The sequence below is a fragment of the Actinia tenebrosa genome, unplaced genomic scaffold (genome assembly GCF_029948245.1).
Source record: "Actinia tenebrosa isolate PJP-AT-01 unplaced genomic scaffold, QUT_ActTen_1.0 PGA_scaffold16__25_contigs__length_10494907, whole genome shotgun sequence".
Classification (NCBI taxonomy): Eukaryota; Metazoa; Cnidaria; class Anthozoa; order Actiniaria; family Actiniidae; genus Actinia; species Actinia tenebrosa.
The window spans coordinates 6,306,786-6,334,236 of NW_028292576.1; the positions used below are offsets into that span (position 1 = coordinate 6,306,786).

Sequence of the window (27,451 nt, forward strand, 5' to 3'; positions counted from 1 at the left end):
ATTCGGTTTTGCAAACTTGGATGTACATGTTTTCCCATTCAAGACCATGAATCTTTTCTCATATCGTAATATTATATAATGTGATGTAATGTGGGATAATAATAAATTATTTCTTAGAAAGACCATCTATCATTCCCTAGAATATCCTTTCTTTATTTAACAGTTTGCATTAGTATTCGTGTCCTGTTCGTCCGTACTTGACCTTTTTGACCCCCACGCCCTCTTTTTTCCTTTTTTGTTATGGTTTTTTGTTTTGACATCATTTGACACCATAAAAAGACACTTGTATCTAGACACAACTCAAACAAAAAGAAGCTTTTTCTCAAGCTAGGATGACAAGTGGTCTGAAATGGCAAAGGATTACTAACCAAGGTATATAACGAAGACTGGCTAAAGAATGGCCACAGCAGTACGGACCATGGGGCTGTCGGTCATGAGTGAGAAGGTGGTGTAGAAGCATTCTCTTTATAAATATATTCTGACAAAAGAGGACATTTTCTTTGAGAGAAGCAAACTCCTTAGACGGCGTGTTTTGTGTCAACTATTTTTTTTTTATTAGCATAGCCGCAGACCTTTCATAACAGTATACATTCATTATTAACTTTTATAAGTAGATTATTTTATATTGCGTCGTGGATATACAGCTCATCCAATAAAAGGTTGGTGAAGGTGTTGTTGCATAATGTTGAATGCTGCTTAACAAGTTTGGACCTCATGTATTCTAGTTAATGCAAATAACGTTAGCACAGATATTATGCTGGTAAAGCGTGTAGACAAAGTATACGAACTCATGTTCCATGATGCTTAACAAGATTGGAATTTATTATAGTGGTCATTGTGTTACTATATGCCGGAATAACATGCAGACAAAGCTTAGGAATATTTCATATGGTTGAGACCTTTTGCACACTGAATTCACGTCGCCCATAGTGTAGTTCACGCATGGTATGTGGCAACAAGCAACAAAAACTTCACCAGCCGTACTTTTTTGAATAGGTGTTTGTGACATAGTCCACGCTCACCACCACTACATTGAATATTCTAAACACACAACTCTCAACTCACAAGCTGGTTTTTACGGAAGACGGGAATCTTATGATGTCTATTAGGGTTTACCCATAATATATCAGACAATGGGCCACCAGGAGAACCATCCTTACTGAGTACTCCAAATAGAGCATTTAGTCGTCGGATTCATCGGACTGTTTGGCTGGCAGTTGAATGCGTTGGCAAACTCGACAGAGTTCGATAGTGTTCCTTTAACCCTATGGAAAAAACATGAATGGAAAAAGAAAGAATGAGATTGGATGTGGGAAGTACTGGTAGAAATAGAATGAGGAATGGGAATGGAAGTAGGAATGGGAATGAGGAAAATATTAATTAAATTAAATTAACAAAAGACAAATTAAAATGAAGTAGAAACAGGAAGGAAGTAGCAATCAAAAAGGAAATAGAAATGGAAATGGAATTGAGATGAAAAATGAATAAATACAAACACAAAGTAGTATAGAAATGTAAATGGCAATACAGATGAATAGCAGTAGGGGGAAAGTGGATAGAAATAGAAAGGGAAAGTGGAAGTGAAAACGTATCAGAACGGTGAAAAGCTTCCTTATGGCCTTGCTTCTAGCTATAGAGCACAGCTGAATATCAAACCTGAATTCCGGTTCTGTGATTTTATTCAAGAACGATATTCTGTATTCATCTGTACCGTGATAGCATAAAGTCTGTTATTAATAACAGGAAAAAAAAATTATATTAGCTCAGTAAGATATGTATTGTATGTAGAAAATATCATGATCAGCTGGGATACACACTGCTGCAGCACAACACATTTTTAGTACACTGGATAAGCCTTTTCGTTTTTTGAGTTTTTCCTGCGAGACATTGAGACTTTCCATTGAAAAAATCTAAGCCTCAGTTTTTAACTAGTAAGTAATGAAAATTTACGTCATTTCCTCAACATTCGTATTGGTGCATGAAATTGGAAATGTCTAAATTTCTGACTGCATTGTTACAAAGCTAGTGGGCTGTGCTTAGTTTGAATGGAATTCGTACCGTTACCGTACCAGTATTCTGACGGATTAAGAGAATTCAATGTATATGTTACTGTGATTGGCTGAGACGGTTGCTCCGTTATCGTACCAGTATTCTGACGGATTAAGAGAATTCAATGTATATGTTACTGTGATTGGCTGAGGCGGTATGCTCCGTTACCGTACCAGTATTCTGACGGATAAAGAGAATTGAATGTATATGTTACTGTGATGGGCTGAGACGGTTGCTCCGTTACCGTACCAGTATTCTGACGGATAAAGAGAATTGAATGTATATGTTACTGTGATGGGCTGAGACGGTTGCTCCGTTACCGTACCAGTATTCTGACGGATTAAGAGAGTTCAATGTATATGTTACTGTGATTGGCTGAGGCGGTATGCTCCGTTATCGTACCAGTATTCTGACGGATTAAGAGAGTTCAATGTATATGTCATTGCGATTGGCTGATGCAATCTGTTACCGTGCCGTGTGTTTCAAATCAATTCCACATTAATATTAATCTATGGTTATGGTACCTGTCCAAATCCTATGTAGAATAGCTGTTCATTAGTGAAGTTTAATCCTGGTAACAACCATAGGTCATTGACGTTTTTGTTTGACCAATTGAAGTAAGCCTGCAAAAACATGTAAAGGTTTTAGTACGTTGGGGGTAAGGAATAGGAGGGGGAGTGGGGGGAGGGGGAGGGAAGGGAAGGGAGGGGAGGGAGGATGGTCCATATCTGTAGACGGAGGCGCAGCATTGTGATGGGAGGGGGAGGCGGATCAACGAGGATAACAAGGAAAACATTTTCAAATCCTTTATTTCAGACCACAACATTGGTTTATTAATCATGAATATATGTCATTCAAAGGTCTTTAAAGGGTTTGAAATGATAAAAGAAATACGCCTGAGCTAAAATACTTCTCTATTTACCTTGAGAGCAGCTTTAAATCCACCATTGTCTGCGATATTTTCGCCTAAATGACGGCCCCTAGCTTTGAGCTAATGGACAAGATTAATAACAAACTAAAGAAAGGTGGTCATTACATTGCTCAATACATCAATACATGTCATCAAAAAAACAGCTAGATAAAGAAAAAATGATAGATTGAGAAGAAATGGAAGGGGAAAAAGAACAAAGAAAACAAAGCATAAAGCAAGGAAGAAAGGAAAAAAAAGAAGGGTAAAGCTGCTTATTCTTCTGGACTTCAAGAGCTAAACAGAATCTGATTTGCATTTTGGATTCCACAACAAAAGAATCCAAAAAAGAAATTTCAACGTATTCTGACATTGGATTCAAGACGGTAAGAAACCTAAACTAAGATGATTATTATATATTGGGGAGTAATCACGTACTTTACATGTCAAATTATCAAAACAAATCTCAACTAGTTAAGGAGCCACTTACGGGATAAAGTCCGAGTAGCAGGTATCTTGAATACTGATCGATGATACACTGGATTTTGGCTTTGAAATTGTGAAGAGAACTATTTGTCCACCATTGAGAGCTTATTTCACCTTCTTTGTTAAACTTGCTGCCTGGAATAAAATAAATAATATATTTTCATTACTCAATAGTAAATGGAGTCTACAAATGGTCTTCGTTCTTTCTTGTTCCTCACCATGTGAATTTGACAAAATGATATAAGACATTCAAACAATTATCTTAAAACCTTTATTTATTCCTCCTAGAGAATTGTTTAGTTTTGTCGTGTTTTCTATACGTTTGTCTCACTTTTTCTGTTGCGCATGCGTTAGCGTTACTAGGCAACTGATGACAGCGAAAATAGTGCGCTCGTTAATAGTCAGCAAGACACGAGTGAAAAACGCCTGCGCATGCTCTGAATTCGTATGCAAATTTGTAAATATGTAAATTTGGCTTTCAAACCTGTCCGATAAATTGGACTTGCCAAAATGCCAAAACTTAGCGTCCATGCTTGAAACTTAAGGCTACTAATTCTTTCATATTGTGTTTGTTAATACAGTATCTTGGTCCGACAGTTCTCTCGAACGTTTTCATACACTTGAAAAAACAAAAAATATTTTCTCACTCAAACTCTTCAAAATTCTTAGAAAATGCGCATATGCGCAAAGGTTTTTCTCTATTGTCAGTCAGCAGTTTTAATAAAAGGATATGCTCACTAGTATCGTGGGCTCAAAAATCTTACAGCAGACTTTGCGGTTGTCATGCGTAGAGGTGTTCAATAAAAAAACCTAGTTTTTTCGTCCACAACAATGGACGGCGGTTAGATCAATTTCTGTGGAACCAATCTTAAGTTTTGTTTTTATTCCTTGCTACCGTATTTAATACTGACCACTGTTCTATAACTTCAACATTTATTATTTCTAAACGAATAGGTATAGCAATTTTTCCCTTAGTTTTTTTCCTTTGCTTCGTTTACACAATCCTGTTCCTTACCAACGTTATCGAATCCATGTGTTATCTCATGTGCGATGAAAAACCCAAGAGCACCAAAATTTAGCGCTCTGAAAACGATAAAGAATTGCTTTTTTGTAGCGCACACAACTAAAGGGATTGATGGAAATGAGTAGAGATTGGGTACTTATCTTGTTGACTCATTTCACATCAGAAATTATGGGATATCATCCCTGATATTTTTTCCCTAGTTGGTTATAACTCGGGGTTTCTGAAAAATATCAGCGACGATATACCATAATTTCTGATTTGCTTTTCATATGCTTTTGATATACTAGTGTATATTTATCATATAGACATTAGGGTTTTACTGGGAAATACACCACTCGTATTTTTTCATACGAACTGCATCCGGGACCTCAGTGACATATTTCCATTTCCTCACTAGTGAAGATATACATGACTTCTTTTCCAAAGTTTTCAACAGGTTTTGGCTTGTGTTTAGATAATAAAAAGAAAATCTCTCTCTCTCTCTCTCTCTTTCTTTCTCTCTCTCTCTTTTTCTTTCTCTCTCTCTCTATAATATATATATATATAGGGTCAACGTTTTTGCATATATGGTTGTATACAGTCCTTTGAAAAAACGTTGTCGCTGACCAGCTTCGCGATTACGACTCGACTACACCGAAAAAGAGTATGGGTAAAAATCACTGAAGGGTTATCTGCAAATATTATTAGCTACGTCTTGAGGTCACAGCGTTTCCATTTCGTTAGCCATGTCTCGAGCATACAGTAAAGATCTACGCTGACGAGCGGTTTGAATGACACAAGTCCTCGGCATGAAAACTGAACCGAAAGAAGAAGCTATTAACTTGTTTTCTTTTCGTAGAATGCGAAGGTAAACATTCATTCGAGCTGTACTCTCCATGATATTCTTTAGCGCCAGCTAAAATTTTACTGCTTCAGTTATTTCTACTCATACTTCCGTTCGGGCTAGTCGAGTAGTCGCGGAGCCGTTCAGCGACAACGTTTTTTCAAAAAGCTGCATATAAAACCAAGATCTAGAGAGTATATATATATGTATATACTGTGTCCAATCATCATTTATATCAGTATATAATGTATAAAGAAAATAAGAACATAGTCTTACTTCAAGGAGTCACTCTTGTACACGAAGGGTGGTCTGATAATCCCGTCTGTAAGAACTAAAGATACAATTCATAAAATGAACTCAGCATTAGAGGTACGATCACCGGTACAAAATATAAATAAAGTAGTACTTATCGTGGAGAGTCTTTAGTTCTCAAGTGTGGTACATACTACGATAATTTATTTACACCTAGTTTATATATTTCGAAAATCGTTGTCCCACCAAGAGCCTCAAGTAACAAGCCAAGGCTCCAGAATACGCAGGTACTTTTAATCCTAATTGATTTATTCATGGTTCATGCAAGTGGCTATAGCTCTACACTAATTATCATCTCAAGCAGCCTTGCTTGGAGCAATTTGTGAAGTCAATAAATGAAAATGCACCATGAATAAACTAATTACAGCTAAAAGTAACAGCGTTCTCTGCAGTCTTGGCTTGTTGCTTGAGACTTTTGGTGCGACAACGATTTCTGAAATAGGTGTATATACCACGGTTGGGATAAAGTATATTTGTAAAGTTTGGATTGACTTTATTCTACTTACATATAGTATTACTCTTACGCAAATAAAAGGCACCAGCATACTGAGGTTTCGTAAACCACCACCTAAAAATGAACAAATATTCAACAATTATTCGCCGATGGCGACGTGAATATTGGGGAATAATTAACGAGACGCGAGTCTTAGAGCGAATATTCACTGCGCCTAACACCAGCGAATATAATAATTGATAGAGAGAGGGGTTTTTTTTTTTCATTTTTTTTTTTTTATCACTGCAAGCGGCACAAATTGACAAACGAGCGTGCGCATAAGACGTAAATTGTGACCAATGAGCGCGCCGGATTTATAATTTTCACTTGTGTAAAAATACTAAAATCGTCCGAAATTTAATTTGGCTGAAACTTCAATGGAATAATCTTTAAGGGTTTAATAATCACTGGCTAAATTTGCCTTAATATTCCAATGGGAAGTATTATGTTTTTACGAATTTTTGTAGGTGTCTGTGACGTCATACACTAAACATCGCTCCATCTATTTCTTTACAAGAAAACTTCATGTTTTACTCTTTTTCTATTAAACCCAAAGGTTCGCTGAGGGACTTAACGTACATAACTTGTGATTAGAGTAATAACGTTCGCTGAGGGACTTAACGTACATAACTTGTGATTAGAGTCATTTTATGATATTTTTTCCTTCAATACTGAGTATAAAACTAGCGGATATTTTGGCTACAAAATACAAAGAAATGTATGGAGCGATGTTTAGTGTTGAGTGTATGACGTCACAGACTCCTATACAAATTCTTTAAACTATAACACTTCCCATCCTAAAAAAACTTTAACCAGTGATTTTCGTGCTAGTCCCCCTCTAAGTATTGGGCTCATTGTCCTCTAGACTGACGTCCCTTCCGTCCGTCCGCCGTCCGTCCGTCCGTCCGTGTACACAACACAGGAATCCCGCTTGATGTCAAAGCAAAACTACTCACAAATGCGGCTCTCAAATGAACAGAAAAAATCGCTTTAGGACAAGTCATAGACCAAAAACAAATAAAAAAAACTTTCATGTAGTCAAAGATGGATCAAGAAGTGTTCTTCAAGAATTCAGGTGTGTGGTTTTAGCAAACAATCGTATATATATATATATTTTTTTTTTTTTTTAACAAGCATTTTTCCCGACGAATCGACAAATCAACGACTTTCTCTAAAAACTTTTTATATTTCTATAGATAAGCTTGATATTATTTTAATGCTGGAGGAAATATAACACGGAGAGCATATTACGACAACAAATATTCGTCCTTTATTTAGCTTTGTAAACCTTTAAGAGGGGATGTCAGCAAAAATCGAACAATTTTGAAATTTTGTGGCAACGGTCGAAAAATCGATTTCGCTCATATTCTAACCTTAGGTAGGCCTTATTCTAACTAGAACCACTATGTAGTTTGTTTTTAAAAATATCGCTTATTTTACGAGAAAAACGAGAAAATTGATTTTTGCGGATTTCAGCCTTTTGACGGCGGAAAGAAATCGACTACTTCAGAGCCTTCACGTCGCAAAGAAAAGTAATTCAGACATATAAAACCATTATAATCTTATCAATTGGTATCTAAACTTGTATTAGGAAAATGTTCAGCTATCTCAGTTTCCTTTTTCAAGACGAAAAAAATTTTTTTTTGACCCATACATTTTACAATACCAAGAGTATAGAAAGTTTTAAAAAATATTTTGGTATGTGCTATATAAAATAATTGGCTAAAATTTGGGCTAGTTAAAGTTAAGATGCTATATAATCTTATTCCACTGAAATTTGGTTGGGTAAATTATTTATCGCGTAAATAAAAAGCTTGAAATTCTTAAAAAATTCAGCGATTTCTCTGTCGGCAAAGATCAGTCGATTTCAATAGTTCTGCACAAACAACGCAATAAATCCGAGTTTGTTCGTTTTTCGAGCAATAATCTAAAGCAAAAATACTTTAAAAGGCCTAAGTTATTATTTTTAAGATAACGAAGAATCTTTTGAGGCTCAGATTCAAACACGCTTTGCTATTCGCGACTGAGAAGTGGACTGAGTATTGTAAGCAAACTTGAATAACTAACAAAGTGTTGAACGATTACAGTAGGGATTGCTCACCATATTTTCGGATTACTTCAGACTATTCTGCTTTAACCGTTGAATATTATTTATAGTTAGGTGAAGAATAAGTAGTCGTTCTATTTTTCTTGCTCCTAGCATGATAAATTGGGAAAGGACGGTAATCTGAGATGTAAACATGTAATCCACAATGCATGCCGCTTAAAACAATACACGTCACCAAAAAACTGACAGTGACATCTGATTCTAGTTATGCATGTTGTTTTCCACTGCTAGATAAAATAGAAATACAATAAGAAAAATTCAGATGCGAGTTGGTGTTGTTGATTAAGGTGCTTGTAAACATAAAATGGAAGCTAGTTGCTCTTTTAAATCTTTGGTTGGAGGAAGCTGTGGGTTCGATCCAAAGGACAGGAAACGAGATACTACCATAATCCCTTTATTGGCCTGCAGAAAGGAGATTTTCGACCACAAGACCGCCTTTGCGTTCTCTGGCCCCGAAAATGAAGTTAACTTGATCTTGAGTCGGGCAGCCATATTTGTTTGTCCAAATGATGTTGATACGTGGTCAATATGTCCATTCCATCGTTCAAAATTAGGATTGGGATGGACAAGAGGTTGCAATACAAGGTGTAGAGTACCTGTTGAAATATCTAAGCATCAAAAGACCAAATGGCCGAGATTTGAAAGAGGAATAGGAAAATCCGATTCGTCTACGATATTAAATAAGACTGGCGTATTCCTACAAGTAGGTTCAGGTCAGTAACAAGTTTGCATTCTTAATGATCCTCGAGGTTTGATTTGCGCATTTTTTCTTTCTATGAAATACTTTTATAGTAATAAAAATGTTTCTTTCATTTACTTGTAGGAATGTGCATAAATTGCAGAAAAACTCTTAAACAACTCGAAGACTCCGATTTACAGACTCCGGTCACCACCAGCGCCTCCCAAAAACAAGAACTGGATGAACAGAGGATTGTTGAGCAAATAAGTAATTTGTCGCTGGTAAAAATCTTTTCTCCTTGAAAACTGAAGGAATGCTTTTGTTACTAAAATAAATGATTTTTGTGCGTTAGTGCTGTTTTCAAAACCCTTGGTTATTTTATTTATTTATTTGTTAGTCGGTTTGCTAATCAGATTAAATTAGTAAAGGCGGCGCGAGTGGCGGCGAATTGGTATAATATGAAAACGTGTGGAGCGGGAAATGGGAAGGGGAGTGGGAAGGGAAGGGAGAGGAAGTGGGAAACTCTGAAAATCAACGAAACGTTAATGCGTATTTTACATGTTTTTGTGGGTCGGGAATTTACGTATTCTACCGATAAATGAAATCAGAATTAGAAGTGCGTTCATTTTCTTATATTTTTTATAATTATTTTTTTTGTTAAATAATTTTAGGACAAAAAGGAGGAGGTGACGTTTAATCCAAAGTTCTCCACGCCTACAAGTCTGTATCAACCAAGCGAATCTTCTTACTTATCCGTCACTGTGGAAGAAACGGAGGTTGTTCCTTCCCCAAAAGAAAAATTGAATGCCTTCCTTTGTTCACGGGACATTAGCCCTATTCGTCATTCTCTTTCGTTGCCATGGGAACAAACATCAGAGCGCACAAAGCGTTTTCATATCCGGAAAACGCAACAGGTTGTAGATGCATGCCTGAAGGAGATTGCTCCTGAAGATTCTGAAATGCTATTTTCTGCATTGAAAGAAACGAAGTCTAATAAATGTAGTGTTGATAACTCCCTTATGAAGGCTTTATCTGAATGCTACAATAACAGCAGTTCTTGGAGCACCCGCAGACAGATATTATCCATCATGGCGGACAAATTGAGTTTTAAAGAGCTTCGCAGGTGGATACCTAGTTTGACAAGATATCGCTTCAATCTTGCAAGACACCACCTTTTACTCCACGGCAGAGGGGCAGTTTTACCTTCCACTAAGAACACGCGAATGTACGTTCAACCAGAAAAGCTTGAGCACTTCATTATATTCATTACCAGCTCACATATTGTACAAGATTTGCCATTTGGCGAGAAAACGCTAAAGTTATCGTCACAAACAGAAATCAGGATCCCAAATGTTATACGATCTTTGATACCTGAGCAAATTATTTGTCAGTACCAAAGCTATTGTCAAGAGACAGGTTTCAAACCAATGAGTCGTAGTTCGTTATGCAGAGTTCTCAGCGTATGTTCAGCTTCAATACGCAAATCTTTACAGGGCTTAGACAACTTTTCAGCACTTGGAGCAAAAGCCTTTGATGATCTTGAAGAGTTGGTTGAAAAGCTTGGAGACACTTACGGGAATGGGCTTACTTGGGCGAAGGAAATAAAGCAGAATCTCAAACTAGCAAAGCGTTACTTCAAAGGCGACTATAAGGTAAACTAAATGTTCACTTTCAGTTATTCTGCAACAATTCATTATTGAAAGCGCACGCTGCAGTAAAGTCCCAAGCTCCAAACCAATGAGCATCATGAAATACATGCATAATATCGTTATAATGTTTTGTTGAAGGTTCACGTTACCAAAAGCTCAAAGGTTGCAGATCATTGCAGAACGCACGCCCTAAGTTATCCAAGTGAAGATGACCACATGATTGACTGTGACCACGAGCATGACCTGAAATGCGATAGATGTAACTTATTTCCTGTAACTCTGAAAGAAATAAAATGCGTAGTAGAAAGCACTAGATGCACCTTGGAAGATAAAGGAGAAATGGAGTTCTTGATCTCCCAGTCCGCGCAGAACATCGAGGCCTGGAAGTCCCATCTTTTACGATCAATTAATCAAGATCAAGCAAGGCAAGAAATTATTAAAGATTTAAGAAAGGAGGCAGTGCTTTTAGTTTCCGACTGGGCAATGAAGTTTTTGCCAAGAAAGTTCCGAGAAAGCCAGCAAGACTGGTTTGGTAAGCGCGGGATCCCCTGGCACATAACTGTTGCCATGACCAAAACAGATGAAGGAGAAATGAAAATGTTGACGTTTGTACATATATTTGAAAGCTGCATTCAGGACAGTCCTGCTGTTCTGGCTATTTTTGACGACGTTCTACAGCAACTTAAGAGCATCACTTCTGACATTACCTCTCTTTACCTCAGACAAGATAATGCCGGATGTTATCATTCTGCATCGACAATCCTTGGCATTTATCAGGTTGCATCACAAAATGACTTTAATCTAGTGCGCATTGATTTCTCAGACAGGGCGGCAAAGGCGCATGCGATAGAAAGGCTGCAACTATCAAGAATCATATGAAGAAGTATTTAAACTCAGGACATGATATAGATACTGCTCAACAAATGAAGTGTGCTATGGAGTCATTTGGAGGAATCCCTGGGGTAAGAGTAACACTGTGCGGCGCTCAAGCTTCTCCAGACTTATCAGAAATATGGGAAGGTGTGAGCTTTATTAACAACATCGCTTACAGCAATGAAGGAATTACGGTTTGGAGGGCTTATGAAATTGGTGCTGGCAAATTTATGCCTTGGAGTAGCTTTAATCTGCCCAACAAATTGCCAAAGCTCAACAAGATTCCAGATTATGAAGTATCAAAGGTTACCTTTGTTTCCATCAAAGCAAGAAAAATGCCGACAAAAAAACCCGCTCTTAAAGCTGAGTCACTGCAGAAGGTAAAAAAAGTTAAGGACAATGATGATGATGACGATGATGATGACGATGATGATAATGATGATGATGTCAACTTAACAGAAGATAACCAAGACGAAGATAGTGAGGGCGCGAAAATTGGTCGAAATGACGAAAATGCGTTATTCTTTTGCCCCGAAGAAGGCTGTATTATGTCTTTTCAGAGATATTCTTCTCTCGAAAAGCATATTGATTATGGAAGCCACAAATATGTTCTTGAGCATGAAACTCTGTATGACAGAGCTATGATTATGTACGCTACAAAGCTAGAGCATGGTGCTACTGACGTTCCTCAGATAGATGGGGACACTACCGTCAATCTAGATCATGATCAAGTGCTTCCTAAAGGATGGGCACTAAAATCAGCAGCAAAACGAAAAATATTTAATGAAGCACAGAAAAACTATCTAACCGATATTTTTGAAAACGGAGAATCAACTGGAAGGAAGGCCAATCCTGCAGCTGTGGCCCAGACCATGAGAAGGGCCAAAAACAAAGATGGCTCAAGTATGTTCAATAAGAATGAATATCTTACGTCGCAACAAATTGCAGGCTTTTTCTCGCGTTTGGCAAGAAAAAAGAAGCTAGGCTCAGCTGATGACGAAGACAACGATGAAATGAAGAAAAATGAGGAAAACAAAGAAAAAGAATTGTTTGATGTAATGAATGAAGTAATGGAACTGGTTTCTGCACAACATCCAATCATGTTTGATCATTACAATATCTGCGAAATGGCATCCAAATCCAAGCTATCATCTTTTTCAATCCAAATGCTTCAGGAAATCTGTGTCTCCTTCGAGCTTGAGACGTCTCACATTAAGACAAGACGCAAGAAGCCATACTTACATCTCCTGCAAGAATTAGTCAACGCCTGTATTTGCAGTGCGAGAACCTGAACATCTCTTATGGAAAATACAGCGATTTCCACGTTTATTTTGAAACGTTCGCTAATTAGCACGTTTGAAGTGTCAGACAGTCTGTCTCTCTTGAAGGTAAAGTTTGTTAGTTTATCCTCAGTTACCTAGGAAATTCATCTCAAAAATATGAAACACACGACGATATCTTATAATCAGATGTCACTGTCAGTTTGGTGTCACTGGTGACGTGTATTGTTTTAAGCGGCATGCATTGTGGATTACATGTTTACATCTCAGATTACCGTCCTTTCCCAATTTATCATGCTAGGAGCAAGAAAAATAGAACGACTACTTATTCTTCACCCAACTATAAATAATATTCAACGGTTAAAGCAGAATAGTCTGAAGTAATCCGAAAATATGGTGAGCAATCCCTACTGTAATCGTTAGACACTTTGTTAGTTATTCAAGTTTGCTTACAATACTCAGTCCACTTCTCAGTCGCGAATAGCAAAGCGTGTTTGAATCTGAGCCTCAAAAGATTCTTCGTTATCTTAAAAATAATAACTTAGGCCTTTTAAAGTATTTTTGCTTTAGATTATTGCTCGAAAAACGAACAAACTCGGATTTATTGCGTTGTTTGTGCAGAACTATTGAAATCGACTGATCTTTGCCGACAGAGAAATCGCTGAATTTTTTAAGAATTTCAAGCTTTTTATTTACGCGATAAATAATTTACCCAACCAAATTTCAGTGGAATAAGATTATATAGCATCTTAACTTTAACTAGCCCAAATTTTAGCCAATTATTTTATATAGCACATACCAAAATATTTTTTAAAACTTTCTATACTCTTGGTATTGTAAAATGTATGGGTCAAAAAAAAATTTTTTTCGTCTTGAAAAAGGAAACTGAGATAGCTGAACATTTTCCTAATACAAGTTTAGATACCAATTGATAAGATTATAATGGTTTTATATGTCTGAATTACTTTTCTTTGCGACGCGAAGGCTCTGAAGTAGTCGATTTCTTTCCGCCGTCAAAAGGCTGAAATCCGCAAAAATCAATTTTCTCGTTTTTCTCGTAAAATAAGCGATATTTTTAAAAACAAACTACATAGTGGTTCTAGTTAGAATAAGGCCTACCTAAGGTTAGAATATGAGCGAAATCGATTTTTCGACCGTTGCCACAAAATGTTCGACCTTTGCTGACATCCCCTCTTAACAATTCGGTTTGTTTTAACCAACTATCGTATGTTTTTCATTCAAGAAAAATGCAGCTTTGTTCGCTTCCTATTGCGGGGTTCCATTGGCAAAACAAAGAAGACTTTCATTCAATAATTCTATATCTTTCCACAGATAATTTATTTAATCTTTGAATGAAATATAAATTGTTACCAAATATTCAACTGTTTATTAATGCTGTTCAAGCAAGTATGATTATAAAAATGAGAGATGTTATTGTATAAAGACTTTGTCTTTCGCTTTAAAAAGCTAAAAAATACTCAAAAAATTTACAAACGCCAATTTACTGGCAAGAAATTCGTCATTTTGTATTTTGCATTGCCTTTTGCATTATTTTCTATTTTGTCTCAGTTGTTTTTTCAAGTTTAACTGAATGTAAACTTCGTCTCGCTCTGTAAAGGACGAAATTATTATAACAAAGAGGTTATTTTCTGCTCACCTTAACCAGTTTTCAAGTCTGTTTTGTTAATCTTGATTTGTCCTAAATCTCCATATTTTCGATTTCAATTAAAGACATCCGAGGAAAATTTCACTAAACTTGATATTGTATTGTATTATCGGTAGTTATCTTTCGTTTTTCTTTAAGTAAAAGAGATTCAAAGCCTAAAACTGTCGGCCTTGGAAAATTTTGTCGAAGAAAATCTTCCAAGAACAAAACTAGCCCCTGAGAGTGGTGGTGAGTTGTGTACAAAATTCCTAAGTGGGAGAGTATAATCGCGCAAAAAAAAAATGTACTGCATTTTGATTCGATTTCACTGCATGGTTTTTATTATGTGTTCTCCCTGTGACTTCCGTATCGGGAGCTCCGCTTTTAGGCAGTGCCTAAATATATATTCTATCTTAACCAGATGCTAGACAGAACGTGGCCAGAACACACAACCAAACAAGAAACAATTGAAAATAAAAATCAGAAAAAAAGCTCTGTTATTCTGAGTATCTGTTACCGATATTTTCTGTATTAAAAATTCTTTGAAGTTTGCAGGGCCGTGTTTTGAAATTTAATAAAAACATTGCACGGACACGGATGGGTAGGCAAAGAAAGGAAAGAAAGAAGGAAGTAAAAGACGAATGAATGAGTAAATAAATAAATGCCGACTACAAAATATTGATGTAACTAAAATACTCGTTTTCTTACTCTCTTTTATCAGCTGTTGTCTTAAAGTTCCCCAGACGCGCATTGTTCTTTGCTTTGGTTATCGCTATCATGTTCTGGTGAAAGTTGGAGTTACAGGTAATAACCTATGAAATATGTATGGCATCATAGTTAATGGAGTGGAATGGTTTGGAAACTCCATACAACAAAGCTATTGTTTTGCGTTTGATGTTGAACCGTACCATCACGTGATACCGTGCACAAGGAACCAAAGCAAGTATGGCTGAAAATACTCATTTTCCTTATTATTTTCATGTATGAACATTTTGAAAGTGGAAACTTCCATTGGATAACCACAAAGCAACAAAGCATGCGGATAACTATTTCCGCGCAGATACAGTTAAGTTTTAGATGATAAATAAGAAAGCATGAAAAAAGGCATTTTCCTTTTCAATATACAATTGATATTAATCTTGTACGATTAATTAACAAATAATAACTATTTAAGGACGTAAAAGCTCCTATATTCCTTAATACTGTGAACAAACGAAGCAATTGTTCCCTTCTCTGTACACGGTCAACGTCATACACTTATTTCAATAAAGTTAGTCACCTGAAAAAGCTACAAAGCTGAGACCGACAAGGATTATGGATAGATACATTTTACACGTTTCAACCGCTTGATAACTGTTGATAGACTTGAGATCTTCTACCAGTTACAAGTTCACCTCCTCTGAGCATCCTCAACTGCTTCAGTTTGTGCCAAAAGCTTTACTTGTTGAATATAAAACATTTTCCAATGATTCTCAGTGATCACAGCTTTCTAGGTTTTTGGTGACTAACTTTATTGAAATAGGTATATAACAATGGATAAAGTCGAACCAAAACCTAGAACATTTGGTTTCTTAACCATTCCACTTCATTAACTATGATGGCATCAAACCATGAAAATATTTTTTACACTGGACGTTTTTAAAAAAAAAGATCATTAATCTATATTCTTATGATCGATTCTATGGTTACTCTAAAGAGTATATACTTACATTATCATACTTGCTGAATTTACTTGTGAATGACGTTGTATTAGCAAAGTAATAAGGAAAACCCACTTCATTTCTCATAACATCAAGCTAAAGGATGAATCAATCGATGTCAGAAACCAAACGAAAAAGACTGAAGGAAATTACACAAGTACTTATATAATACCAAGTGCACTACGTACCTTGTCATACACTGTATTCTTGGTGGTATCGTCTAACCATGTTAGTGATTTGACGTTCTCTTTGAAAGCCTTTCGTATATCGTTTGTGATGCCTTTGATCTTTAATGATAAGGATTTTGATGCAGATAAATAAATTAATAAAGTGGGAATAAAAAAAAGGGGAAAAAAGGAGCGAATGAAAACATTGAATATTAATGAAAACGTTGATAGAAGGAAAGATGGTAGAAAGGAGGAAAAGATGGGAAGCATAGGTCCCTCACATACCATGTTTTGGTTTCGTACCACTTTGGTGTAATTGTCCCTTACGTATGACGCGCCTATGATGTCACCAACGAAATCTCTACTATTAGCATATTTCATACAAGCTTTCCATCGTTCCTCTTGGCCTCTAATCCCACTTGTGCTTCTTTTGTATAGCATGCTTGCATTTCTATAGGGCTCAGACATGAAGGACATCTCATCCTGGATCACATACCACACAAGGTAGTTCGCCAAGACACTATAGGGTTATAGATAAGGTTACAACTTTTGTCATTCTTTGTTGAATATTGTAATTAGATAGCCGATAAAATTAGGTCGTTATAGGTAGCTAGGTGAGTAGGTACTAGATGGGCAGACAGACAGATAGATTATAGCTAGATAGGTTTATTGATAAGTTATAGGTAGGTGGGTACATTGGTACGGAGGTAGGGAAGTATGTATAGGTAGGTAGGTAGGTAGGCGTTACCTCCTTTAGTATCCTAAAGACGACAATGCATGTAAAGACACCTTCATACCTTTTCGATTCATTCCGCACCAATTCCATACATTTTTTTAAGTAAAGCAGTGTAGGAACTTCGATCATTTCGCTCCCAAGCACGGTTTTAGGTGCCAACACCCTATTTAGGTGATTGAGCCAATCAAACTAAATATAAAATCATGAACAGAACTTTTAACCAATTGAAAGCCATTAGAAGATAAAGATGATGATGATGATGATAATGGTGATGATGATGATGATGATGATGGTGATGATGGTGATGATAATGATGATGATGATGATAATGATAACAATGATGATGATAATAATGATGATGATGATGATGATGATGATAATGATAATGATGTTGATGACGATGATGATGGTGGTGATGATGACAATGATGATAATAATGATGATGATGATAATAATGATGGTCAAGACGATGATGATGGTGGTGGTGATGATGACAATGATGATGGTGATGATGATAATGATGGTGCAGGTGACAATGGTGTTGATGATGATGGTGGTGATGATGATGATGGTGATGATGATAATGATGATGATGGCCATGATCAATAATAAAAATAATGATTATAATGATTATAATGGTGATAATGATGATGATTGTGTGGATGATGATGATAATGATGAGAATTAAATGTGAAATGTAAAGGCATCTGCATAATTAAGTCAGATGTCGAGATATAATTCATTACATGCCTGAGGAGCATCTCTTTGAAGTTCATTGATGGACATTCTATGGTAGAGGAGTTTGGCGTGTGGCGGTATCGTTATCTAACAAAAAGGATACAATGGTGAGATCTAATTTGGCTTATATCTTTTGGAAGATGAATATTTAGTTACGGAAGATAAAAGGCTGGAGCTGTAGGGGCACGAGAAAATCCAGTTTAGGATCACGAAGCGAAGCACGTGTAGCAGTGTTAGTGAAGCGTGCTAAGGGAAACGATGGTTGCTTAGCAGTGAGGGCGCTCGCATCTCACCAAAGTGACCCGGGTTCGAGTCCCGCCTGGCTCGATGTCATATGTGAGTCGTATGTTGTCGTTGCTTGTTGGTTCTCTCATGTGCTTCGAGGATTTTTCTCCGAGTTTCCTCCTTCGATTGAAAAAAATAGTTTCTAAGTTCCAATTGGAATCAAGTGAAAGAAGAGCCTTTATTTCCTTCTTTCTTCCTATCCTTGCGTCCCTGGTTGCCTGCCTTCTTCAAGAACCTAATGCGGTATTAGTTTACTTACCCCTGCAAGTTTGGTTTCAAAGTCAATGATTTTTTGTGCTTTCTGGGAAACTACGGCATTGTTCGTGCCGCCCAACAACTTGACAACATCTTCGATATACTTCTTGTAGGCTGCAAGAAACTACGTGAAAGGAACAAACGTACACAGTTTTTTAAGTACGTCTGGTCGCGTCCTCATAATAGTTATTAATAATAATAATGATAATGATCATCATCATCATCATTAGCATCAGCATTATCTTCATCATTATCACCATCATCATCTTCTTCTTTATAATTATCATCATCATTATCATTATCATCATCACCATCATCATCATCCTCAGCATTATCATCTTGACCATCATCATAATCATCATCATCATTTTCATCGTCATTATCATCCTCCTCCTCCTCCTAATCATCATCATCATGACTATCAGCATCAGAATCAGCATCATTTGAAAATTTCTTTTAATTAATATTCATGCACCATAAATTGATAAATTATAATTAAACATCTGACATCAATTACCTTTGCATTTCTGTACCTATTCGTAGCCTTTTTGGGTCCAGCTTCGTCAATCTAAAACAAATCGATGAGCCTAAGTCAGACTTTTAATTGAAATAAATAAATGGAATGGATGGGTGTTATCAAGAGATCATAGTCTCTTGATGTGATATAAATGGATGGATATTGAGGGGTAGATGGATGAATGGAGGGGGGGGATAAATAGATGGCTCTGTGAGTAGTCGATAAGTAAGAAATAGCTGATTACCTTTATAATGTATTCATCATTATGGTGTGCGTTCACAATAACTTGAACTGAAAATAACGGCCCTGATACGGACGTATACTCTCGATGAATTGTAGCAATTGCATTCACAAAGTTCCAGTTACTTTCATTCCATCGTCCAGTCATACTCCAAGTACCCAGATCTTGGATCAGTTGTCGCAAAGGGCCGTCAGCGACATTATCAATCGTAGCCAAACTCATACAGGACTGGTAGACATCTGATGGTATTCGCATCAGTTGGGTACTCGCTCCTGGGATGTTGTTGATTCCTGTTTCCAACTTTCGCTTTAAAATACTCTTATTTATTTCATCGGTAAGCTTGGAAAAAGTGACAATATACGGTGTACCGCTTGGTATGGGATTGTTCTGGATCCATCCTCCACAGACGTATTGATAAAAGTCTGTACAAGGGTCTGCAGATAAATTCATGGCTGATTTAACAAGCGAGGCTGCCTTCATACATTCCTGGGTTGTACATTCTTTACGCGGCTTTGTACTTCTTGCTCGAGTTTCCCCATTAGTGTTTGCGCTATTATAAACGCCGTCCTTGACGATCCGACTCGCTTGTACGTGTATAAGGAGCATAAAAAGGGTTACCAACAGACAACATACTGATGATTGTAGTGACATCTTTCTTCGACCTGTATATCATTAAACTGCTTCAACTACTGAACTTACTATATCGTAGTTCTCTGTGTGTTTCCACGGTCATATATTTTAAATTTGAAAAAGCCATTAAGTAATGCTACTTAAATGTTGTGAGACCAGCATAACCTGTTGGGCCCTTCACATCGGATACAAAAATATTTGACCTATTCACTTATATTTGAACGATATTCACTTATATTCTTATATATTTGCAAATTTAGGTACTCACAAGAGTGTTACACAGATAACATCTAAGAGAAGAGCAAATATGGAGGGATGAAACCTCTTTTCTTGTAGGTAATTAAACCCGATTTCGTTTGGCAATGTCATTCTTGCTTTTTTTTTTTTTTTTTTTTTTTTTTTTTTTTTTCTTTCCCCCTTCTTTTTATGAGCTAATGCATGTGTCTGTCAAGGTGAAAGATAAATCTTTAAGTAGCGACCAACTTATATATGTAGTTTTATTTCGCCATCTTTAAATGTGACACCGACAACCATGTTCAGGATCCCTTGTACGTTTTGTCCTCGACTTTAACAAACAACACTAATAAGGATTTAGCGATTTCCGGCGCTTTTAATATCGTATCAGTTTTCCACAGTAATTTTCGTGTCTTTTTTCATAGCTCTTTATAAATTCTTACGGAACTCGGTAAACTGTCAATGAGATGATTTGCTTGTCCAAGGATTTTCACACTCCAAGGCATCTCATTATCACGACATGTATCTTAACGACATCATGTTACCAGTTTGTCATGCTCAAACTTACATTACTTAATACTCGAGATTCGAAGTTCTCTGTTGCTCAGGGTTAGCCTCGATTTTATATAGAATATTAATGTTCCAGTGAAGGTCCGTGGAATTTCAAACTGTTTGTTTTGTTGAAGTTGTGCATTCTTTACTTTACCGTTGGTATTTGTGAATATTTAGACACTGATACGAGGGCAAGAATGAGTAAATAAGTCTGTAATCCGAATAGAATTTGAAACTCTAAACTGGTCTAGAGCGGATGCACTTCAACCATGAAATAAAATCAAACTAAATACTGACAAATAGTATCTATTTAGTGACTAATAGTCACTATTACTCAACCAGAACATTTATTAAACAAAAGACACAAATGGTCTCTTGTGTATTTGTCTTTGTATGATAAATGTTCTGGTTGAGTGATAGCAACTATTAGTTACTAAATACATACTATTAGTTAGTATTTAGTTTGATTTTATTTCACGGTTTAATTGCATCCGCTCTATTGCCCAGTACTGAGTGCGCCACTTCAGTTTCTAATGACTATATCTTCTTTATATATAATAGCCATCACTAACATCATTCAGAGAGAACATCTATGTAGTAGAGATGGTTTTAAGGATACAATTTATCAAAATCATTGTCCACAATAGCATCGATAAGGCTTATAAAATAGCCTTGCTTTCCCCTTAAGATGTCCCTTAATTGTTTGTGAGATAAATAATATATGAACTAGAAATACGAGGGAGGAAAGTCTATTTGCCCCTGAAGTTGAAGTAAATTGTTGCGGGGGGGCCCAACAAGTTACGTGAAAGAGATCACGCGCGACCAAACACCAACACGAGGCAGGCACGTGTCAGGAAATGGAAGAACTTTCAAAATCGATTAGCCCAAGATTAGTGTCGCTCGGAAATACTCTTGACAATATAAAACTTGACAACTATTAGTGTATAGCTGTGGGAATATTCCCTATTAGCTATCTTCAGTCTAGATTTTGTACATTTGTTTGAAATTCTAAGATTTTGAGAACCCATTTTCGAGCTCCACTGAGTTCAATGCACAGTAAAACTGTAGCCGTGATATGATTCCATTCACCTGACGATAAAGTGGTGTTTCGTAGCAGCCCAGTACAGCAAAAAGACTGCAAAATATGCATTTGGAAGATATAATGTTCAGCTTTCTTTTGGCAATCCTCGAGTTTCAGAAATAGAATAAATGGTCGTGAAATTTGTGCCTTTTTTTTCTTTTGGCGCGATACTGGTATCAGAACAACACTTGGGGCAAATGTATATATTGGTGATCTTTCACACTTCACTCTCGCAAAGTTACAGAAAACTTCAAAATAACATTTCTACTAGATTATTACTGGGTTGCATGTCGCAGCACAGTAGTAAAATGCCTTTGTTTTTTTTCTTCTCCATCTTGCGAAAAGTGCAAAGCTGCAAAAGAGTACCCATATATGGATTGAATGACGTGTTCATAGATTAATGGCTCATACCCTGGCTTTGCAGCTGAGGCTGTAACTCCGTGCTTTAGAAGTAATATGATTTAGCTGTAGAAGTAGAAGTAGGGAATGTGGTCTATTCTTTCAAGTGTGATCTGTGTGAAGCAGGTGATGTCGGATACACGTGCAGACATCTCTATCAAAGGATCCATGAACACAAAGCAAGTGCTGTTGGCGCGCACTATAAGAACTGTCACGGGAATATTATGAACTGTGATAAGAACTTCACCGTCCTTTATCAATGTAAAACCAAGTTCTGTTGTCTAGTTAGGGTTTTTTTTTATTTCCACTTACAAAAATATAAAATAATACATGAAAAAACATAAGGGTAAATTATTATGGTGGTAGAGTGCAGGAATACAACCCAAGGGTTAATGAAGAAACTTCCTACACCCTAGTAGTAATTAGGAAAAATATGGTTAAAAGTAGCGGAAAAGAGAATTACAAAAATGTGAATAGTATAGTTTGAGAATTTAGAATATTGAAAATTGATTACAAATAATCCATGATACACAAGTAAGCAAAATAAGTAGTATTATTGCGATAATAAAAAAAATTTATAACGTGTTTTTAAACACCTTATGAGATGAGCTTGCTTTTATTTCAAAAGGCACATCGTACCAGCTTACCGCACTTGCGTATTTCACGCCAAATTTACCATAATTCAATTTTACATGGGGCAGAGAATGCAGAGCGAGTATTATAGCTGTGAGAAAACTGAACTTCTTTAAGTATTATTTGAAAATGTCGGGCAATTGTTGATTTACATGTTTATATGTATCTCGAAGATGTTTTAAAATTCCCAGTTTTTGGAAGAGTGGCCTACTGGGAGTTCTTGGGTTTTGTAAAATATGAATAGGTAATACTTTGTTTTATAATTACTGCCCCATATTAACGCGCCATATGATAAATACGAATAAATAAACCTAAAGTATAAACTTTTCAAGACATCAAGATTGAGATGGTGGTCTGCATTTATACAAGATTCCAATTGATTTAGCAATTTTCCTTGAGATATACTTAATGTGTGAATCCCACGACAAGTGTTCGCCTAACAACAGCCCTAAAAACTTTGTGCTATTGGTTTTGAAACGCAATAAGTCCTGGACGTATGCCAGCCACAATACTCTTAAATTTTGGCGAGAACCAAGTATGCGATTTTGTTTTGTTATGTTGACCGTCTGAAGCCAATCCATCAAGTAAAGCAAGTTCCTTGTTCAAGAATTGGACAGCATTTTTAGCTGATTCATGATGGAACACAAGATTCATGTCATCAGCATATAATAGCAAGTGAATAGTCTTTGTTACAAATTGAGCATCGTTAACGTAAATGAGAAATAATATAGGTCCAAGTATTGACCCTTGCGGCACCACATACGATATTGGCAAATAATTTGATTTTTCTTCTTTAATACAAACATATTGCTTTTCGATCCTTGAGATAACTTTGAAACCATTTTAGCATACTGTCCGAGATACCATAATAAGAAAGTTTATCAAGTAGAATATCATGGCAAACAGTTGTCGAGGAATACCCCTAAGGAAATTTTGCCGTTATCAATCGAATCATTTATTCTAGAGACGAAATCAAGAATTGCCATCATTGTGTTTTTTTTTTTCTCCTAAAGCCGAATTGACAATCATAAAGCAGGTGGTTGCGTTCAAGGTGTTCAGTTAAATTTTCACAAATGATTTTTTCGAATATTTCACGAGAAAGGGGACAATAATGATACTATGGGTCTGTAATTAGAAACTTGATCACGATCACCATTTTTGAAGACAGGAACAACTTTGCAATTTTCATTTTCGTCTGGAAATGTACTAGCATTAATGGAAGAATATGAAAGATGTGGCTGACATATAAACTCTGCCACCTCTTTACGAAGTATGGTGGATAACGAATCATGGCCTACAGCTTTGGAACAGTCAAGGCTGTAAAGTCCATCTGACTTAAAATGCCGATATTGCTTGTAAGTTTAATTCGTTAGAACAATGTATCTTCATCCACTCTTATAACAGGTGGTATTATTACTAAATTCCTTAGCTAGAGAAGGGCCTACATTTGTAAAGAAGATGTTGAAAGCATTGGCTATGACGGTCGTCCCTGTATAGCGTTTGTTATTCTACATTACATAGGGAATATTACTAGATTGTGATTGTTTTCTTATTTAATATTTCATCAATGACTTTCCATGTAACCTCTGACATTGCCTTGAAGCCTTATCTAAACATGATTGTAATATTCATTTTTCGCGGTTCTAATCAAATGTTTCAACTTGGTGCGGGTAGTTACAAAATTTTGTAACGGTTTTTTGTAGATGGATTTTCAGTTTTACTCGATACAGTTTATTCTTTTCTAATAGAGTGTAATGTCCCTGGGGTAATCCAGGGATATTTCATACTACTTGAACTAACCTCGCACATTCTTAACCTGGAAATGCTTGTCATATCAGCTTATTCATTGTATTGATAGATAATTGTACTGCTTGTTAGGATCGTTAGATTCATATATCACAGACCAGTCTACACGGGAAATATCATAAGCAAAATTTTCTTCTCCTTGAATTGAAAAAACACCTTTGTTGATTCTCTTAAAAAATCTTTTTGAAATTGTTCCATACTTTAAGATAAAAACAGGAGATGGTCAGAAAATATCAGTGTTAATAATATAGATGCAAAAATTTCTAAATTCTGATTGGTTGAGAGCAGTGCTGTTTTCCTGAAACACCCAGTGCAAAAATGTGAAACACGTTTTCAGTGATTGGTTGAAAAGACAAAAGAAATTCAAACTAGCCAATCAGATCACAGCAGTTGTCATAGCAACAGAACAGCCTTCCCTCTCTGGAAGTTCTCAGAAAATTCAAGATGGCGAATTGTCATCTTAAAAATGGATTCAAAATGCTAAAAAAGTCAAGCTTCATCAGTTGAAAACCAGCAAAAAAGGTTGAGAATGACAAAAGGAGGACTCGCTGCTTGTTACTTGAGAATTAAGAAGGAAAGAAAACATCAGTTGGGCCATGTTACAGCTGTTCAAGGTCACTTGACGCGAAAGTTGAAGACGAGAGACGTCGAAACTTGATGTTGAAACTTCAAGAGCTTTCGCCTACTTTATCCGTAAAGAGGTACATAATACTTCTGTACAAAGAAAGCAGCTTATTCAACTTTCCTTTGAGTGTTTAGGAATTGAAAAAAGAGGATATTTGATGATTTATGAAAGCTTTGCAGAATTTCTTCGCAATATGCTTACTTGTTTTCTCAAAACATGTCAAATATTTGAACTAGTCTTGAAGATGAAAAAAATGATTTCTAAAAAAAACATATGTTTTTTACTTTTTAAAGATCAAAAGTAATCTTTGTTATTCAAATTTCTTTCCTGTTTTGTAAATAAAATATTGTTTTGTAAAACTGATTTTTGACGAAACAAACGAGTTCTTCGCTTCGTGCATTTTTTCCAACACGTCTTTTTTCTATCTAACTTTGGTTCGAAATTTTTGCATCTATATTATTAACAAGAAAGGGCTCGTGCAATTTTGAACTTTTTGAAAAACCCGCTCGTGCAAATTTATTCCAATGTGCACTCGAAACCATGCGATTTCCTATACAAGAATCGAGGATGATAGTTCTCAACTTGATCAAATGTATTCAGATAGATATTATCAATTAAAGTAGCTGAAGAACCAGTTTATCCTCGTAATGTATTCAATTAGTTGAACATTTACGAGGACTCCCATGAGGATTTACAGAACTTTATGTATTGAAATTATTACTTTGCTTTACTTTCAGGCCCCGTCCACACGTATCCGCAAATTTTTGTATCCGCAAATTTTTTTTTTTACGGATTACGGGTTTGCGTCCACACGTGCCCTCAAATTTTGAGACCGTATCCGCAATTCTACGAAAACGGACAGGTGTGGACGGTGAAAAACGATTCGAATACGTTGCGTGTGGACGCAAACATTTTCGGTGTCCGCAAAAAAATAAAAATCAAAAAAATTGCGGATACAAAAAATTTCCGGATACGTGGACAGGGCCGCCGAAATTCGAGTGATACTAATCTTCAATTTTTTAAAAACTTGTTTCGTTGTAAAAATAGATAAAACAACGACGCAAAGAAAAAATCACCTGCCGTGCAAAGGCAAAACTAGCCGCGCGCTAACTAGTAGTTATCGTTATTACCAGGTATAAATACTTTATTTCAATAACCGTTGTCATCGCCAAAGGCAATAGGAGATCCAAGAATAGTTGGAATTGACTTGGTTTGCTTTTTATTCTCGTCATGGACCTTAGTGTTTGACTGATTCGATGTTATTTGTTTTATAAACGAAACCATTTCCATGTCGGAGTGACGTACCTATCGCTTTTCGCCTTTGGCGTTGACAACGTTTATTGAAAACATAGTGTATATATTGTGGGTCATAGTGACATTGTCTAAAGAAGGATAATAATTATTATTTATTCTATTTTTAGTGTAATCCCTCTGAAACAATATACTACCTACATGTAGAGAGTAAATTGTTGTATATAAAATAACTAAATCCCTTTTATTGAAGTTGTCTAGTCGTTCTAGCGCTTTTTCGCACTAATTGGGGACACTTTTTTCGCTGACACACACACCACATCATTCAATCAGTGTTCTAGCACACAACCTCAACTCACGTTGATTTTTACGGAGGGAGGAGGAACAGGAGAACCCGGAAAAAAACCCTCGTAGCAAGGAGAGAACACCACATCAAACAAACAATTCACATGTGGCTACGCAGAGGGCTCGAACCAGTGAACCTAAAAAAAAAAACCCTTAGAACTCACAGCGGTGGCAAACCGGCGCGTTTAGCCGCGAACGCCACCCATGGTACCTACTAAACTTTTGATTTCAAATTAACGAGACCCACAAGGCCCTTTGGTCGTGGAACACTGTTGGAATACCTATTCAGTATGCAGGATTCAGTTGCACCTGGGTTTTTAAAATAGCTGGTGTATAGTGATATTAGATATAATGCACAAGAGCTGGTTTTTTTTTGGGGGGGGGTGGGTTTTTGCGGCGGATCAGTGTGCGCGTGAGCCAAAGTGTAGGGGGTGGAATTTCATAAGTGAAATACCGATGAGAATAACAGATTACTATAAACACCTACATGTGCGGGTGGCAGGGTGCGACGGCGAGTCGATAATACAACTTTATTTCGCTCTGATTCATTCGCCACCCCCACTACTAAACTCCATTGAAGTTCAGTGGTGAGAGCTACTCTGTAGATTTGCACTGTCAATCCCATTTGGTTTATTTATATCATGCTTATCCTTATTTATTCAGTGGTAACATTTCAACAATGTTTATTTAACCGGGACTTAGGAAATACTTCCCGCCTAAAAAATTTCAAAGGAAGGCATATCATTGATCACGAGATACAGCTTTATAAACTCCTTCGCTTTAATCTCCTCTTCGAATCGATCAGAGCCTCAGTTATCTTCTTTTTCGTTTCTTTTTTTTTTTTTTTTTTTTTTTTTTTTTTTTTTTTTTTTTGACCCTTTTGCGCACAAAATCAGTTCCAGCATTTTATTAAATTTCCAATTCCTATT

General features: G+C 36.4%; 3 protein-coding genes across 3 annotated transcripts; 1 reads left to right on the plus strand and 2 right to left on the minus strand.

Annotated features, from left to right (window-relative positions):
* Positions 1-560: 560 nt before the first annotated feature.
* Positions 561-6,722, minus strand: LOC148910665 (endothelin-converting enzyme 1-like). Its single transcript, XM_089031057.1, has 9 exons — positions 6,674-6,722; positions 6,108-6,269; positions 5,566-5,620; positions 4,458-4,525; positions 3,447-3,577; positions 2,972-3,040; positions 2,574-2,672; positions 1,657-1,727; positions 561-1,265 (listed from the first exon to the last, which is right to left on the minus strand). Exons 1-9 carry the CDS (start codon positions 6,720-6,722, stop codon positions 1,157-1,159), a joined length of 813 nt encoding a protein of 270 aa, XP_088887183.1. The 3' UTR covers positions 561-1,156.
* Positions 6,723-8,991: 2,269 nt separating this feature from the next.
* Positions 8,992-11,408, plus strand: LOC148910666 (uncharacterized). The gene is made up of 3 exons (XM_089031058.1): positions 8,992-9,161; positions 9,552-10,532; positions 10,668-11,408. Exons 1-3 carry the CDS (start codon positions 9,027-9,029, stop codon positions 11,406-11,408), a joined length of 1,857 nt encoding a protein of 618 aa, XP_088887184.1. The 5' UTR covers positions 8,992-9,026.
* A 3,623-nt stretch (positions 11,409-15,031) lies between these two features.
* Positions 15,032-19,717, minus strand: LOC148910667 (endothelin-converting enzyme 1-like). The gene is made up of 9 exons (XM_089031059.1): positions 18,970-19,717; positions 18,726-18,776; positions 18,213-18,332; positions 17,681-17,755; positions 16,992-17,119; positions 16,480-16,714; positions 16,216-16,314; positions 16,037-16,123; positions 15,032-15,139 (listed from the first exon to the last, which is right to left on the minus strand). Exons 1-9 carry the CDS (start codon positions 19,615-19,617, stop codon positions 15,032-15,034), a joined length of 1,551 nt encoding a protein of 516 aa, XP_088887185.1. The 5' UTR covers positions 19,618-19,717.
* Between the last annotated feature and the right edge of the window lie 7,734 nt (positions 19,718-27,451).